This window comes from Ambystoma mexicanum, chromosome 7p (genome assembly GCF_040938575.1).
Source record: "Ambystoma mexicanum isolate Mex_15411 chromosome 7p, UKY_AmexF1_1, whole genome shotgun sequence".
Taxonomy (NCBI): domain Eukaryota; kingdom Metazoa; phylum Chordata; class Amphibia; order Caudata; family Ambystomatidae; genus Ambystoma; species Ambystoma mexicanum.
In genome coordinates, this window is record NC_090939.1 from 581,275,892 (window position 1) to 581,295,062 (window position 19,171).

Here is a 19,171-nt window from a genome sequence, read left to right on the forward strand (position 1 = left end):
TAACACAAACACAAACTTTGGTGGGAAAGCAAGAGCAGGGAAAAACAATGTTTTTTGTAAGTTGAAGGAGGCAATCCCTGAAAATAAACTAATTGGTGTGGGGTGTGCAGCACACATTGTGCATAATGCAGTGCAAACTGCTGCTGATGGGCTCCCCTTGGATATAGAATCCTTCATATTGAAAGTGTATAAATACTTCCACATCTATACTGTTAGAACAGAACAGTTAAAGGAATTTTGTGAATTTGTGGAGATAGACTACCAGAGCCTTCTTGGCACCAGTAACACACGCTGGCTGTCCCTATTGCCAGCTCTTGACAGGGTGCTCCAACTGTACCCAGCCCTGAAGTCATACTTTTTCCTCACAGGAAAAAACCCCTACAGCCATTACCAAGTTTTTGCAGAACCCTATTGGTGAGGCGTGGCTCTGTTTCCTGCAGAACCAGCTAGTCCTGTTTAATGATACGATTAAGGTTCTTGAAAAGCAAAACTCAAATGCTATTGATGTTGGCCAAAGGTTGATGAGGCTGAAGGAGAAAATGATAGGGCGGCGTGATGCATGTTTTCTGAGTAACAAAGTAAAAGGCCTCCTAAATGACCCCCGTGAACAAGGGCAACTAAATGAAACCCAATTCAACGAATATGTGTACTCTTTTTATGACTGCTGTGTAAAGTACCTAGAAGAATGGGGCGCTCACTTCACAGAACTGAACGTTTTTTCCTGGGTCCTCCTAAACAGTGTCCCTGTTTGGGGAGATGTAGAGGGCTCCCTACAATTTGTGCAGTCTACATCAGGAAGGCTCAAACTCGATGACACAGAGCTTTTTGATGAGCTGAGCTGTGTGCGTAATTACACAGCTTGCAGGCTGGCCCAGTGGAACGAGCAAAAAAAGTCTGCAGATGAACGGTGGGTGGAGGTTTTCACCTATTTTTCACAGCAGAACATAACAATGAAAAACATGAGCATGATGGTCCAGTTTGTCTTGTGCTTGCCCGGCACAAATGCGCCAGTGGAAAGAATCTTTTCAATTATGAACAATACATGGACCGATGAACGAAACCGAATGGACATTGAGACTTTGAAATCCATATTGGTTACTAGGGTTAATTTCAGCCTGAGCTGCTCTGAGTTCCATAGCAGGCTACAGAAAGACAAATCGGTGCTACAAAGAATACATTCATCAGCAAAGTACTCATAATAGTAATAAAACGTGTACAGCAATTCTCTTGCTTTTTATCTTCACTGTTTTCAATCTTCACTGTTTTCATTCTTTGCAATAAAGGCATAGTTCTTTTCATCACCAAAAACCTTTTCGGGTGAAATAATTCCACAATAAAGTTTGCCATACGCATGTGGGGTGCATTACTTTTGTGCCATTCTATGATGCAAGGGGGCCAGCAGTCTTCATAAAGTGTGTACAATTGTGAAAATGCTTGCTTTAATCTCACAGCGAAATATTGTTGGGTTGACAATAACCCCAGTCCACTGCAGTGCTCTACCTGTACAGGTGGATCCCCAAGAATTCACTCTAAAAACAGAAAACCGTGCCACATAGTGGCTTCACAGGTATGTGTACATTAATCCAGCATTTGATCTGCTGTGGCTGCCCCCAAACTTCACTGTCATAAGTGCTATGTTTGTAGTCCCTTTTTTGTCTTTATCAGTGCTACGATATGTAGTCCTACTTTTGTGTCAGTGACCCGCGAAATTGTAGTCCTACTTCTATGTCGGTGGCCTGTCCTGTCCTGGGTTTTTATTTTGAAAATCTGGTCACCCTAGAGCATACTGATTTTTTGAGAGCTAGAATAAGAGCTGCTTGCATGAAATACTTATTGCTAGGTGACAGGTAGCACTGATGCTTGGATCCAGCCATTTGCTTAAGCCTGTGTTCATTGTTGGCATTTGCTATGCCCCTTTACCCCTGATTGATCGGTTCTGTTTTATGGGGACAGGACATTAAAACTGCAGAGGATGCACAGCTGTCTAGGAATCTGGGATCTGCTATATATATTTTGCACTTTTCGGTGCTCTGACTTTTGCTGACCCTTATTATCTATCTACAGAGAAGGTGCTCAGAAAGGCTTCCTCTGTGGGTGCGATCCTTAATGAGGGCTTTTATCATGGCAATGCTGCAATAGCTGGTATAAGATAACGTCTAAGGGCATTTACGTGCATATATTTGCATTTTGCACATTTTATTTTGCACCTGTGGACTATGAGATTTAAAAGCCATCTTTTATCTTTGTATGCCTTTGTACACCACGTTAATGACAATATTTTCATGCTTCATTTACTAGAGAGGAGGCAGCGACTGGGAGGCTGTGTTAGCCCTGTAGTCCCCTGGACCTCGTCTGAGCATCATGGCCAGATTTAAGCCATTCATTCACAAAGCAGTGTTGATTATGATCAGGGAGCTGGGAGTGTCGCGACAGTGATGTTTAATGTGTATGTCTATCTGTACCTCTTTATCGTGCCTTACTTTGTATGTTTACATGTCACCTGCTTATTGTGAAGCGCTGGATATAGCACGGAATGTCTGTAGTATTAGAGGTTATCTAATTGGCATTGGATTAAGTTGAGCATTTTTAGTGAAGCAAATTATTTTTCTGTTAGAACGGGATAAAAACGGAGGCTTTGGTACATGGAACAGACTAACTGTCTATAAAATAACAACCATTAACCATTTCCACATATTCATGCCGGTTTATGCAAAGCAGCCCGTGATTTAGAAACTAAAATTACACTGAACAGAGCAATCACTCCATGAGGAAACGCTGCTCTCACAACCCATGGAACTAGTTTCCAGTTTTTGTGTGGATGGCAATGCTATTCTAGTGGCTCCTGACACTGAACAGAGAGGTCTGATATGTGTGTTGACCGCCAAGAACACGCAGGCAAAGAAATCAAACAAATGATGTACATATAAATAGGACGCTAAACCAAATGCTGAAGTTACTCTACAGAATAAAAAGGCTACTAGATCAATATCTGCACGAAAAGAGCAGATCTTTGACAATTTAAAGGGGCATTTACTGAGCACTACCACCAATGAGCCAGCTACTAACAGAGTCTCTTTAAAACGTTTTGTTCAGAAATCTCTAACTTTAATTGAATTACTTTTGACAATTTTGAAACGGCTCTCAAAAGTGGAAGCAGTTATTTTGTTGAAGGATGAGCCAAACGGCATTCAAGATACTACTTAGGGGAGCGGGGGTTAAGCAACCCACCTAGAGGTTTCACTGGTCCACCCAGGAAGCCTTGACAACACTTATTACTGAGAGCTGGAAGAACAAAGGTAAGAGCAGGGCGTTGCACAACCCGAGAAAACACGGCCCAAGTAACGTTTAGTACCATAGCTGGATTCTGTCCCTAATTATTAGCATGGGAAAAAGGAGAACATGTAGGGCCAGATCACAGAAACTTTGAACCGGTGCGAGTGCAAAGTTTGCACATTATTAGCACTAGGGCAAACTTTGCTCTGATGCAAAAAAGCATCAAAAATATATCTTTTTAGCACTAGAGCAATTTTAGCCCTGGGGCTTTTAATATTGCGAACTGCACGCGAGGTGAATTTTTTTTTAATGTGTCCCAGTGTTTTTAAAAATAGGGCAAACTTTGCCCTAGTGCTAATACCGTGCAAACTTTGGACTTGCGCCGGTGCAACAGTTCTGTAATCTGGCCCTTAAAGTCTAAAAGCTCTCATCTTCCACCTGAAGCGGCTCCGCTGGTGTTCATTTTAAACAGCAGGCCCTGAATTGCAGACTAGGAGCGTGGAGAGTACATGATCTTGAATGCATGAATTGGTTCACTGGAGTAACCTGGTGAACAATCAGCCATGAGGGAAGGAAATAGGTTGGGTGTAGATGCGAACGACAACGTGTGGTTCCAGATTGTGATGGTTAAAACTAATATAAAAAGCATGTGGTGTGCTCAATGACCAGTGTTCTATTCAATCAAAAAGAGAAGAATATTTGTGGCTGCTGTACCTGCCGTGCATTCTATGATGCTCTTCCCATGTCTGGCCGTGCAATAAGAACATCACCTCCGAAATGGATGCAGGCATCCATCTGTGTGCTGCGCTATCTGGGGATCCTGCGGCCAGGTAAGCCCTGCTGGCTGAAGTTTCCTAGCATCACAGGGCCATTCCGCAGCCACTTTCTTACTGACTTTATGCCCACCTCCGCCTGCTAACTATTGGCCACGCATTTCCGTTTCCACTGGTCTACCACAGGGAGCAGGCAGGCGACACCGGCCCCCTCATAAGGCCCACTTACAAGGCCAAGGGTCTCTTCCCCCTGTCGGCCCTTGTCTGTTAGTGGAAGGCACTTTAATACCGTGCCCGCTTGCCGTGGCCTCCTTTCTCCATCACCTTTCTGTCCACAATGCTTCCCGTTGCATAAAGTGTCCACATCACTGCTGCTACAAATCTGTCCTCCGCTACTTATCTCCCTGCACTGGTGACGGCAGCCAAGGTAAGGCCTGCTGCCTTAAATCTCATCATTCAACACCTCACCGGGATTCTACTGCCCAGCGCTGCCGATGCAGCCACTGTCCAACGAGGCGAAGCCTAGCCTGCCCGCGCTACGATGTTTCAACCTCGGACCCATTTCTCCCTAACACGAGCCTAGCCGTCTTCTTCTGTGTTCCAGGTGGCACCCCTTTTACTTCTTCTCACAGCCATTTAATCCCCAACGTTGCGTGGAAACTTAATTTACTCACTAGTGTTGGGATGGAAAGGAGCCCATTCCACCCCCCCCCCCCCCAGGTGCTTCCAAATAAGGCAAACCCCATATGAAGCAATATAACTTACAAGGGGGAACAGTCTGCACCACCTGCTACCATATAAAAACCTTGTAACGCATAGAAGTGGATGCTTAGCAGTAGAAATGCCCACTCTCTGCGATGCCATTCTGTAATAAGCCCCAGACGATACAGGCCACAGACCCATACTGCTCGCGTTCCCCGTTCACAGAGCCCAATTGCTACACAGAATGATGGCTCCGCTTGAACCGTGTTCCCATAGAAGTCCATTTTCCTCTTGTCCCTGCAGTGTTGCGAATATTCAGTATCTTATTTAGGAATGTGCATGACACAGAGGCTTGAGACATTACCAGTCCCACAATGTGTCCGTTAATCTCCACTAAACTGCCATCAAGCCTCTAACCCCCACCCAGCCAGTCCACTGCTGGCCGCACATCACTAACCTGACCTCCACTCCCTCGGTTCTCTGATAAGCACCTGACCCCCAGGTCCTAACTTCAAAAACGTGCCCACCACAGACCTAAATCCCACATGACTGTATTTTTCCCTAGCAGTAACACACATCTCCAGATACCGGGAAGGGTAAATCAAAGATCAATCCCTAGAGGGGAGACATTGGGTGTGGGGACTGCAGTATCAATGGATTCCTGAATGTACTTTTCAGCATGACTATTTTATCCTCCCCTCTCCCTGGCACCATTTTCCTGTCGCCCAGGTGCCTGCCATAGTGAATGAATAGGATGTCTTAGTTTTCTAGTTTAGCTAGGAAATATTGTGGTTTGTGCAAGCCCTGACCTTCACCGCGAGGATGAGCCCAGCTGACCCACGTAGAGCCACATCGAGGGCGGAGAACCAACCAATTACTGCTCGGCATCCCCTATGGAGCAAGCCCATGTGTAGGGTGCCTCCAATCATAAGCATCATAATATCCTGTATATCGATGACACTTTTTGTAGTTATAACCCCTTATTTGATGATGTAAGAGCAGAGCACTCTCGAGCAGCAGAGTTCTTTGCTGGCACTTGTATTTTGTACAAGTTAACCTTGTTATCCTTGCAAAGCTATCTCTTGGCCCATTTCCATAGTGGGTTGTATTTACTCTGGAGTGTGCATTTAAAGGGACTTGACTTCAATATACATTTCTGACTGCATCAACCTAACGCTGCTAGTGGTTTTCTTAACATCATCCTCAATGTCACCAACAGCCTTTGCTGCCACGGTCCATTATGTTGATTTATACCGCGCACTATTACCACCACCCAGGCGCAGTCTCCAGGCGCTCACATGGCCCTTCAAGAAAGGGGGTAGGGAGGTTAGTGAGGAGAGGATGGGTGGATAGGGTCAGAACCAGTAGGAACTGGCACCAGAGTGTTGTTTTGCATGTGGGAGTCAGTGGAGGAGGCCCCGTGCGCTGTAACCTTATGGGCAAGATTCAGTGCCTCGGGTGTGTGCTAGTGTTTGTGTTGGTGTTAAGTGTTTTGTGTGCACTGATTAGATAGTGTCTATGTCTATAAGGGGTCCAGAGTCGCGGGTGGCCAAAGCTGAAAGTCTATCTGGTGTCTTGGTGTGTACTTACATTATTGAAGATATGTGGGGATGTTCACTCTAGGTGCGCTTTCAGCATCTGAGACATTGTGGGTGTGAACATAGAATTGATTCTTGGTTTGTTTATGTGTAGTGTGGCTAGCCCAAGGTCTGGTGTAGTGGTGTTGGTTATGAAGTGAGTTAGTAAGACTGTTGTTTGTTGGAGCCTCTGATGTTGCTCTTTAGCTGCCGCCTGCTGATGTCTACCCCAGTTTTTGGTTATGGTTCGTCGGCCCATCTCGCCTCCTCTTTAGTTGTTTGTCTGTTATGTTATTGCAGTTGGGGGCCCTTTGCGGTTGTCATTGTCGGTTGAATAACTAGGTTTTTAGTCATTTTCTGAAGGTGATGTGGTCTTCTGTGGTTCTAATTTCTTTGGGCATGGTGTACCAGAGGTTAGCAATTCGATGTGAGAACGCTGTTCTGCCAAATTTCCTTGTTTCGTAATGTTTTGCCTCTATTTGTAGGTCATTGCTGGATCTTAGGTCCCTTCTTGGGCAGTAACGGCTATTCTTGTCTTGAATTGGATGTATTGTTTTTACTAGTGGCCAGTGTAGGTTTTTCAGCGCTGGAGTAATGTGGTTTCTTCTGTTTAGTCTTAATAGGTTCCTAGCTGTTGTATTTTGCACCCTTTGGAGTTTCTTGGTGAGACTTTACAGCATTCCTAGGTAGAGGCTATTTGTGTAGTCAATTCTTGTGGGTATCAGGGATATGATTGTGAGGGTTCTGGGAGAGAAGGAGAGGTAGGAGTAGTACTCCTCTGAGTAGTCTTAAGAAGAAGAAGCATTTTTTGGATAGTCTGTTGTCCATTAGTATTCCTAGGTTATTTACTACATCGGTAGTCTCCGGTTGTGTTCCCATGCCGGCCGGCCAGCCAGTCCAGTAGTGGGTTCTTCTGTCAAATCGAGCTGGTGATAGCATTATTTCAGTTTTTACCAGGTTCAGTTTAAGGTTGTTCGTTGTCATCCAATTGTAGATGTCTTTGAGGCAATTGTTGAGGCAGTTATTTTCTACCTGGGTTCTGTTTATTTTCACAATCAGTTGTGTGTCGTCTGCGTAGTCTTGGGCATTAAGTCTGTGGGTTCGAATGATTTTCATCAGTGTGCACATCTATATGTTGAAAAGCAGAGGAGAGAGGCTGGATCCCTGTAGGATCCATGTGGGACTCCGCAAGATATATTTTTTTGTGTTTTAGGTTAATGTGGTAATTAGGTTCTTTCGGTTCATTTTGTTAGGAATGAGGTAAGCCACTTTAGTTCAGATTCCTATGTGCGACATTCCATCAATCTTTTTATTAGTGTTGCGTGGCTGATTGTGGCAAATATTGCAGATATGTCCAGCAGTATGAGGGCCGATCGGGAATCGTCTGCATTTATTTTCAGGTCATCCCATATCGATAGGAGTGCTGATTCTTTTCCTCTCGTTGGTCTGAATCCAATTTGTGACTGGTCAAGTATTCCGTTTGTTTGGCCGTATTTAAGTATTATCTTGTGCACATGGTTCTCCAGGATCTTTGCCGCTTAGGGCAGGTTGTATATCTGTCTGTAGGTGCTCGGGTCTTCTGCGCTTTAATTCCTTTTTTATCAGTGGTTTGATGTATGCTGATTTGAAGGCAGACAGTACCATTCCTCTTTATTCATTAGGTTCCGGAAGGGTATCGGAGGGGTTCTGTGGTTGAGGATTCCTTTGAAGATGTCAGGGGTACCTTGGGGATCTTGAAAGGTTGGTGTCCTTCATCAGTGTGGCAAAGTTATTTTCTGAAATTGGTTCTAGGAAGGTGCATTTTGCTGTAATCTGCGTTTCGCCAGGTGTCTGTAGTCCAGCAGTTGTGGTTGTATTTGCTGTGTTGATGGTCTCCTTGATTGCATCTATTTTTGATCTCAGGTGGTTGGTGATGTTGTCACAAAGTGCTTGTGTTCGGATGGTGGAATTCTTGCAGGATGAGTTTTTTTAATCTATGATGATTTTGTAGAGTTCTTTCTGTGGATTGTTAGCTGATTCTATTCTTGTGACATAATAGTATTGAGCGGTATTCAGTATTTTATTTTGTCTTGTGGGTTGTATTGTTCTCTCCATTTTTTTACTCCATTTTGAAGATGTTTTTTTAGTTCTTTGAGTTCTTCTGTTAACGATTTTTTCTTCTGCCAGATGGCGACCTTCCATGACAGTAACACTGTTTATTCCTGGCCTATTTATATATTGCCCTGGAGAAGGGCTTTCTTTAATCAATCTCCTGGAGTTCCTTGAAGCGGGCCATGATTTTAAAGCATGGACACATTAACTTTAAATGTTCTACTTGGTAACTGAGGATTTTCCTTTTGTACATTTCAAAGCAAACCTGCATTAATACCAGTTGGTTTATGATGCACTGCTGCAACAAAAATGGGCCTTTTTTTTGATTTTTTCAAATTATTATCTCTGACTCTCATAGCTTTTTGCTTTATAATGGTTTTGTTGTTTATGCTTACTACTCGAGGAAATTAAATGACCTTTTCAGCTTTCAGGACTATTTAAATTAAAACAGTCACAATAAATCATGAAACGAATAGTACCACCCACCCATTGCATTTGTAAATACTTGATTTATGAAAACAAATCTGGTTCAGTTTTCAGAAGGCATTTGTCTACCCCTCAGATCAACCAACCTGCTTCCCTTCCCTTTGTCACACTTGTCAAACGATCACTTCAGCCACAACGAGCAGGAATAAAGTACCTTCAAGGGGGATCCTCTTGTCCTAGAGTTATGTCTAGCTCCTACTCCTAAATGTAGGCTATCTTGTCACACGGTGGCCTAATTAGAACATTGTTCAAAAGGAAAAAAACGGGGCATTCATAAGTGTGTCAACATCAATGTCCAATTCAGGTAGGCTCTTCCCCCACTGCATGCCCTTTCCAGTTAGTACATTTGTAGCCAATGACAGTGCAAAATCTCTTTTTGGTAGCAGAGACTGGTAGGATAGTATATTGTAACTAGGAGGGAGATAGAGACTGATTAGTATTTGCAGAGTACTCATGAAGCTCATTCATGATCCTGCTAAATCATCTAGGCTCTCGAGGTCCCATCATTGAGGCAGATTCCTCAGCAGAACAGTGAAAATGCAGAAGGGATGACTGCAGCATTGAATGGTCAAAGTTCTATGCAAATCCATTTCTGAGGCATTTGTCAATTTCTGCATCACAGAGATGCATTATGTGTATAATCTCCTTCAGAAGGTGTTTGGGCAGCCTAATCAGAGTCCCTACAGATATCTCTAATTGGAACATGCCTGGGGAACTCAAGGGCCACCTTAGTCTGGTAACATAAGCATACAAATTACAGTGTTGTATAGAAGCTAAACACCATCTTAAATAATGGTCTTCTATCTGTAGGACCACCACAAAGTCTTACAAAGAAAGTGGTCAAGGGGACAAATACTCTGCGTTATGAGGTGTAAAACAAATACCTTGTTGCAACTCAATGTTATGAAGACTCTTCAGCTGAGCAGGTATGAAGAAGAGATGGGATATCTCCTCATTAAGGCAAACCCATTACATAGATAGGGACTACATTTAGAATGGTCTGATAGATCACCATATTTTGGTATAAGACAGTTGTTTAGCCACAGAAAAGAGCAAGGTGCTCACTGAGATTTCTTGTAGAATTTACTGCCAGCGGAAATAGTGTTTTCACAACAAAGACTAATCGTGTAGGAGGCAAATTGCTTGAAAAGTTTTCTCAGAAGAGAAGTTGAAGTCCAACTGGGCATAGTGTCATGTGACAAACTGATTTACCATTCACACACAGATGGCACCCAGTGTATTTGAAAGCCGCTGATAATTGAGAAACCATTCACAAACTGTTTAAATGATGCAAGGTGCTGGGAAGTTCACAATTGCCTGCTGATGAGCCCCTTTAAAGCCATGGTCATCCTTCTATGATTTAAACAGTTGTTAAAAGAGCAAGTCTTTAACCTTCCTCTGCCGGTCTGACCTGGCTGCTCCTCGACTTAACCCATATATATTAAGAATTTAGAACTTGTTTGGGGAGCTGCTCTTAAGTTCATGTGCCAGGATGGGCAAGGGATTAAAATCCCTTTTTGTGGACTCCAGGAATTTAGCTGGGTTCCTACCTTACTCCCCAGATCCGAACTCTCATTGGTGGTTGGAGAATTAGTTAATTATAAGCTTCACTATTCCATTGCTTTTCATCCAGGGTTCCTGGACTCTCAACTGGATCACCTGCAATCGGTCCATAACGTGGGCCTATGCCTTCTCTACTGATTCCTGAATACTCATGATGTTTCTGGTCCTGGACAAGCCCTGCATTGGTTACCATTTAGACAGAGTGCCCATTTTAAAACCCTTTCTGTGGTTTTTAAGTTTATGCATAGACTCACCCCTTATTTAGCAACACCCACTAGTGTTCTAGGACCGTTCTCCCACAAAATAACTCTTGGTTAATTATTCTGAAATCCAGATGTAGCCGATTGCTGGTCATCGGTGGTGTGGCCTCCTCTAGGAGTGTTTCACCATTCAGCATTCAGAGCCTTCCCTCCTTGACAGTCTTTCAGAAAGCTTTAACGACATATCTGTTCCACGAATTCCCTCTTCTTGATGTCTTTCTGCCCATTCTCAGGCATCTGGATTCTTAAGTAAGATGTGCGCCCAAGTGCTGTGAAGTCTGCTGGGTCATATTTCTGTATTACAAATGTATCAAAATCAATTGTGGGAGGAAAAAGTCAAAAGAGGACAAAGGATGGTGCTTTCGGATCTCCTTTAAAGTGATGATGGATAAACCTGGCCTGGATTTTCCCATAGCTGGGACCTAGGTTTTTCATATACAAATTTGCATTGCCTACTCTCACATAAATTTGAAGGAGGACATCACATCTTCCAGAGAGCAAGTTAGAGGGTTGATCAGTTCATTCAATCATGCAATGGACAACACATAGCTACGTTTTCTTACATTGAGACCTGGATTGTAAAGCTGTATGGAGGCCAACCAACAGCCAATACTACACCGAAGTCATCTGGAAGACCGCCAATCGAAAAAAAGGTTTTCTCCATAAGATATGCAATTGTGATGAGGGTTAAAGGAATTGTGGACGAAGGGGGTTGCTTTGATGTAGAATAAAATCAAATAACCAGCAACCAATGTATTGCTGCACCACTCTGAACTTCTGGAGGATCTTTGGAGTCAATGCTAGTTCAGGAAAGGCACAGTAAAAAGACTACTACAGATCCAGGATTGGAAGAAAGAAGTAGAATGAACAAACTGGAAGCAAGATTGGCAGACACCATACAAGAAACGGGAGTGCAATAAAGTGCTCTGAAAGAATCAGAGCTATTGTTTTTCTTCTCTTTCAGGAAATGTACAAGAAACCATTATGAATACAGAGGACTGAAACCTTTGGCTTGCTGGGTGTTATAAACTATGACTCCCATAATCCTTTACATTTGCCTGTACAAGCTAACGCTGATTGGCTGTTTAATGTTCTGCACTAAAACTACACATGCTGCAGAACTGTGCCATTTTACAATCTTTGGAAATTGACTTATTTCTCCCTGAAAGAAGAATATCAAATATAAAGAGAAAGGAGGTGGGTGGGGGAGCTAGTGAGGCCGAGGAAGATGGCTGCATTGTGACTGAGCTCCTGCTCAGATGAGCTATGCCGCTTCATTTTCAACCAGCCTGGGTTACAGAAACGGGATGATTTGAGTGTGCAAGAATAAAGGATAGAGCAGAGCAGTGGGCAGTGAACCGGCATAGCGTAACAACCTCGCTTACCCAAGATATGCTGGGCTTGCGGCGCAGCAACCCACTAAGTCGCCCTTTCCCCACCCACAACGGACATGCCCGTATCTCGGCCATCAGCAGCCAAATACACTTTAAAAACGTCACAGGATGGGGACGCGCAAACACCCACGGTCGCCGGTTTTCATTCCGTACAGTGTGCAGGTTTGATATGGCAGGATGGCAGGGGGCCCGCAGAGGCGACGACACTGTGGAAATTGGGCAAGGCAGGGATCCACCATTTCTTGCCTCTGATATGCAAGACTTTGGGGAGGACACTCGACATTGCTCTGAACACGCTGGAGTCTAATCCTCTTCTGGACGGAAGCCCACTGAGGTGAGGGAGGTTGAGGGTAGTGGGAACAAAAGAGAAGGCAGGACATTAGCGATCGTGCAGAGTCTGCAGCCGCACTACAGACTATATTACAAATATTACAAGCCATTACAACAAGCAGCATCGCACCAACTGCTCACTGCCCTGCACTGATTCATGAAACAACCACGCTGTGATTGGCTATGAACACGAATGCTCATATTATGCTCAAGGGGCGGGGCACCTGCTGAGTGGATGTTTGTTTCAATGAGCCTCGCCTCGCTGTGCTTCACTGCGGTGTATGTGCAATATCAGGCAGTGTCTTTAACACTTCATGCTGTGGTCAGCCCAAGTGGCCCCAAACGTTAGCCCAAAGGTTATGCTGACCGATACATCAATCAAATGAGACGTGGCTGGAGTGTTTGCTGGCAAGCTCAAGGACTCCCCAACGATACCACTGCTAACAGATTGGCAGAATGGCACTGTTCGCCCCAAACGTGATAAGACTGGGCACTCAATATGTGAGAAGCAATGACAACACTAAACTGGCTTCTCTGCTTGATTGAGCAGATCAGACCTTAAGGACAGTATTGAAAGGCCTATCAGGATAAGATCACCACTGCCGCAATATCCTGCATCACAACTCTGGTAACGGCATACTAAAACAATATACACAGTGTTCAGACTTCCTATTTTTTAGACTGCAGACCTATGAGGTGGTCACATAACACTGAACATATGGGATCAGTACTTCTACGTCCTAATCATTGATGCAGCCAAACTTACTGGTGCAGTGTTTGGAGGATATGAACCATGTGCCCAGCGATACTGATACTGTGGATTCCACTATTTCAAACCCAAGGTTAGTAATCCTTGGCAGATTGACTTGCCATATAGCCAAAATGGATGTCTCTGTGCAACTACAGCTGATACTAGTCGAAATGAAAACCATTAATCAGCGTACACAGAAAACCCATTGAAAAGTACAAAACGTTGCAAAAGTAATGAAAGACATCAATATGCGCCTTCATGCACAGGCGGAACGCACCACGGATAATGAAAGACGTGAAAGCGTGCTGGAAGACAATCATGACCGTATCAATAGACGTAGATACCCTGATAAGAGAAGTATAAAGATTTGGGGCTCAAGTGGAGGACCGAGAAAACTGTTCTAGGCAGAACAACATACACCTGGTTGGTGTACCAGCGAACACAGAAGGTACCAACATTGAAGGTTTTCTGCATGATGTGTGTCGGGACAAACTTCAAATAGCAGATTCCAGGTCATATACCATAGAAAGAGCACACAGACCCCATCCAAAAAAACAACTCTAGGGACTGATCTTGTATCATCATGGCATGCTTGCTCAATTTTCAACACAAATTGGCGGTCCTGAAAGTGCTTCATGCAACTGGTGCTTTCTAAATAGATGGCTCAATGGTGCATATTATTAATGACTTTTCTACTGAGGTATCGACGCGTAGGAGGGACTTTAATCTGCTTTTTGAGGCGCTAAAGACTGCAGACCATAGACACTTCCTCAGATTTCCATCCATCCTCTCAATTAAAATGAATCAACATTGGCACACATGTGATACTCCAGAAGAGACCTGGAAGTTTCTGAAATCTCATGACTTAGTGGCCTCTGATCACCTACCAGAGGAAACTAGAGGAGGGAGTGCAGCCCTGATAGAAACACAGACACAGCAGGATCTTTCCACATGTCGGGGATGGAAAAAATGTGGCAGGCAACCCAAAGGTTTTGCACAGAATCAAGATGAACTTTTGAGGAGATGACAGCTACTGGTGTGGTTTGATTTCCTTGTTAACTTTTACATGAGGCCCTGGTTGATAGATGAGGATGACACCCCACAGGGTTGCCAGCTCACACTTGATAGCTCAGGTCTGTCCTGTGCACTCTATATTGGGATAATGCTTCAAGGGTTGATATATTGAAGATTATGTATGTAAAGATTTAATGGTGGGCCTCCGGCATGTAAACACGTGATTCACTCCGGACTCCCTAGCAGCATAATTCACATTCTTATCATCAAGGGGGATAGTGTGGCACATTATTTGAGGGCTCGCCCCATACAGCTTCAAAGCCCCCTCGTATCTATATATACATTAATGTCAAAAAGTGTTTCTGGTTTGGCAAAATGCTGGCATATAGGAGGCGAAGGCATATGAGAGGCGTAAGGAAGGCGAGGCAAATGGACCCGAGAGGCGAAAGTGAAGGCAGGTAGGATTTCAGAAGTTCGCAAATTGTTGCTCTATAAAGATGTGATACAGGCATTTCTGTTACTCTCTCACAAATAGTGCCAGAGTGTTATTTCAAGAGTGGCTGTGTGAACGAGCCATCCTTGCTACTAAAAATTATTCTCTCAATGAAATTGATAGTCAGATCCAGGATATGCTTCCGGGCACAGTTAATGCGTACAACTCAATCGATGCAGTGGTGGATACCAACAAAGCCGGTAACTATCCTACAGAATTCCTCAACTAACTCGACACCCCCCCCAACCCGGGAATGCGACTGCATCGCATTCAACTAAAAGTTGGATCACCCATCAGGCTGCTTCGCAATCTCAACCCATCTTGGCTGTGGAATGGCACAAGGCTATACGTCAAAGAATTGCTGTCCAACATACTTGAAGGGACAAGTGTTGACCCGGAAGGGAAAAGGAGAAGATGTATTCATCCCCCGTATTCCATTCATTCCAACAGACCTGCCTTTCAGTTTCATGCGCATACAGTTTCCCGTCAGGCTGGCATTCGGTATCACTATCAACAAGTCGTAGGGGCCAGTAATTCAAGTGCACTGGTAGCAACTTGTAATCTCCATGTTTCTCCCATGGATCTGTTCCTTTCTCAAGAAGTAGTAGGCTGTCATGCTCTACCACTACTGCCACAACAAAGGCTACTCCTGAGGGGCAGAAGATCCCACCAGGTACCTTGCAAGCAATAAAAGAGGCTGTTGATTTATATCTTTCCAAGACAACGGTACTCTGTATTTCCTGCAACACATCACTCTGCAGGAGGGAGCAGCTTGAAGTGTTTTAGAGGCTGTAATCAAAGAGCATGAGAAACACTGCCCCCTACCCTAGATTTAAAGCACGCCCAACATCTACCCCTGTCCTTTCACAGTTAGAAAATAGAACGAAAATCGTTCATCTTATAGATTCCATCTCCTTTACATTTTTCAATAAAGTAGTTAAGACTCAATAAGATTTCTCCAACAGTTCTTTATAGAGCAACAATTAGCATTTTGTACTATGCCAATAGAAGTAATGGACGATTGTATACTAGAAAAAAAGAAAAAAGGACAATTATTTTCCGGTCACAAATACTTTTCTCTAGCATACAATAAGGACTATAAATCCATGGACCTTCAGGACTAACAACGGTTTCTGCAGGCCCCTTTCCAGGTCAGGCATCATTAAAAGACCCGGATGGCACATGCACACCATTGCACAGGACAGCCCTTCTACCATTTTTACTTTGATGTTTGTAACACTGCCTCATTGCTTGCTTTCAGTCACACATGTAACCCTATCAACATATTAAACGTACACACACCAACTGCCACTGAACTATGTTCTAGAAATGTTTGTATCTGCATTTCCCTTACCTATACAAAAACAAATGCACACAGTGCTACTATAAATGCACATATGCATTTGCAGTGACAGAAGTGCATGACTGGAAGGGGGAGTAGGGATGGCAAGTGCTGATGGGAGCCCGGGAGGGAAGTGCTAAAGGATTCCAAAGTTTGAGGCCACTGGCTAAGTGCTGGGGCAGAGGAGTCCCAAGAGTGGGGTGCACAGCTGCCAGACGGTGGGCCCGCAAGGGCAGTGCTGAAGGGTAAGTGGGGGTACTGGTGTTAACTAGGTATAGGGCGTGAAACCTGTGTGGTTCATGAGGGACAAGGCCACCATTCTCAGTGACAGTGGTATGAGTTAGCAGGGAAGTAACAGAGGGAAAGTGGAAAAGAAAAGCAGAGTTTTGAGATGTTTCCAAGTCTGGCTCAAGTTGGAGAGGAGCAGGGAGGAATGAAGCACCAGCCAAAGAGAGAAACCTCCCTCGCGTTCTCTGTTTGAAGAAGTGCTTGACAAGCCGAGAATAGGAGTTAGAGGAGTGGAGGTCAATAGCAGGGGAGTATTTACGGAGAAAAAGTTGGACATAGCATGGTCCCAGGCCCCAGAAAGCCTTGTCAGTGCTCCATTGCTTTACAGATAGATTTATATTATGTGAAACCCAGCAAACACATACACATTTTGAATCAACACTTTTGTGTCAAATTGGCAGACCATTAGTTTCACAGTGGCATTCATGAGAGGCAATTCTTGGGAAAGGTCTATATAATTTGACCTTGCTGTGGGCCCTTCAAAGTTTGAAACATAATACTGAGTCCTTAAAAATGAACATCCACCACCTACCGCATTCTTATAGAAGAAATACAGCACCATGTTGGCAAGCCTCGAGTAACACCAGTGTCCGTGTACAAGCAAGAGCTTCTCTAGGTATCGGAACTTCGGGATTGCAAAATCACTCGCCATTACAGCCTAGAAAAGATTAGAAATTATCAATGGCAAATTAATGAACAGCATTTTTCTGTGTGCACAACTACTTCCAGTGAACACCACGCCCCTTAAATTCACTGCAAGGGCTGGAATTCATACCAGCACTAGGTTATCTAGTTGCGTTTGAGCAGTCAGTACAACCCAAACACACATGAGCACAAGGAAAGTACAGGTTATTCCCTATTCACTTGGAACATACCTACCCTTTGTTCTCCAGTTCACACAAGTCACACTCTCTTGGTGCGGTACTCAAGCACATGCCTCCGCATAAATGCTTTTAAGCAATTAGCACCATGACAGGCGCACTCAGTCAATAAGGGTTTTCAGAATATAGGTATTATTTACCAATACAATGCCCCCATTCAGAGCAGTCAGAGAAAATGGTGAACTATTGACGCCTCCCTGCCCACCAGCCAGCATCACTTGACAGTTATGGAGAGAAAAAAAAAACGGACCCCATGCTTTCCTTCTTCTGCAGCCACACTGCCAGATGCCTTGGTTATGCTTTGCCAGAATGGCCGACAAGGAAAGAGCAAAAGCTCCAATTTCAAAGCTCTCTTTCTTTGTTTGCAATGCATCATCGTTTGGGTTTCATTACATGATTGGCCACTCAACCCAGGAGCATCTTTCATTAAAGCACATTTATTGTTTGAGAAAAACAAACAAATAAACACATTAGGAACTGTCTTTTGTTACTTGTCGGTGCAAATAATGATGAAATCCCAGGTGGCTAACAGACTGCTGTTAACAGCAACACCTTTGTTTAAATCAAACGTGGTGGCGCGGGTCATTGGCGGTAGTGTCTGCACAATCGTGGGGTTAATTGTGCCTCATAAGCATCTTTGTTCCATGGAAAAACCTTTGATTTTATACAGACACTGGTCGTAAAATATTGCTGAATTATACACTGATCAGAAAGGGTAGATCCCCTCTATATGTTTTCTATAAACTACTGGTATGAGTTTACTTTGTACTTCTCAACACAGTCTGTGGTAATTTGCCTAAATCCAATGAAAGTGAAAAAGCATCTAAACAACCCCACTCCTCCCGCAAATGTGGTAAGGTGCTGCTGCAACTGCTGTCCAGGTCAGTCATCCTCAAGGACTGAGAGAATCCAGCCCCTTTTGGTGTACCCTTAAGGGGCAAAGCAGCCTCAATGTCATGCCCTGCCTGGTCAGGCAAGAACTCCAATTCTCACCCTGGAAAGGTGGCCTGACCAATCAGAATCCGTCTTTCCCGGGCAGGTTTCTGCAGTCAACCCCTGTGGTGTCTCAATTTATTTCTCCAAAAAAAATGCCAGCTGCCATTAAGGTAGAAAAGGGACTAGGTGCCTTTTTGGATGACGGCGGCCATTTTTTTTTAACATGTTTTCAATGCTCACTGTCATCTGAAAAGGGACCTGTCCCTATTCCATTTTCTCTGAAAGAAGATGCGGTCGGCAGAGCCCGTCTTCGGTAAGGACAAAAAAGATAAAAAGTATTTGCACCTCAAATCCCGAGCTGAGGCCAGAGCGAAAAAGCACGGGGTGGTGGCTTGTTAACGCCATGTCACCCCGGCGGTGGGCGTGAAAGTTATAGAATCCATCCTTCCCTCCAGAGCGAAAAAATGCAGGAAAAAGAGGTTGTGATTGGGCACCGGTTAGCCAATGCATCTTCAAGCGTTGAGGTAAGAGGGAGGGTCACTGAGGTAGGTCTAAAGTGGTTGCCACAAGTGGGCACCTTAGAATTGCAGCACAAAAAGGTGACAGTCACAATCTAGGAGTACCCGATGGGAGAAGCATTTTCCCACTCCAATCAGATGAACGTGATGATGCCAGTGAAGAAATCCAGGCGATTACACAATAACTGTTTCCTTCGGGCATTTTTAGATACTGAAAATGCCGAAAGGCAACAGTTTTTGGAAATGCTGAGGAAACAGGCAAAACATGTCTAATAAAGAGACATCACTATCCAGAGAAGCTAGGGCTGCTGTGATGAAGTTTCATGTTTATATTTGACAAACAGACCAATGTAGTAAAGAATAGGACACTAGAAAAGCCACGATTCAGGGTAGCGCATAAATCCAGAAAGTATGATGAAACCAATGATAAATCAAGATAAGAATGTGTGAATATAGCCACGAAGAAGCTCACTAGTCTCCACAAGATTATGAAAGTGGA

General features: G+C 44.0%; 1 protein-coding gene across 1 annotated transcript in view; it reads right to left on the reverse strand.

Moving 5' to 3' along the window:
- Nucleotides 1–19,171, reverse strand: part of ATP10A (ATPase phospholipid transporting 10A (putative)) — a 1,364,682-nt gene that overhangs the window by 101,953 nt on the left and 1,243,558 nt on the right. Inside the window, exon 16 of the mRNA XM_069636588.1 lies at nucleotides 16,870–16,995. Within this exon, the coding sequence (XP_069492689.1) occupies nucleotides 16,870–16,995 (126 nt within the window). The remainder of the gene's footprint in view (nucleotides 1–16,869; nucleotides 16,996–19,171) is intronic.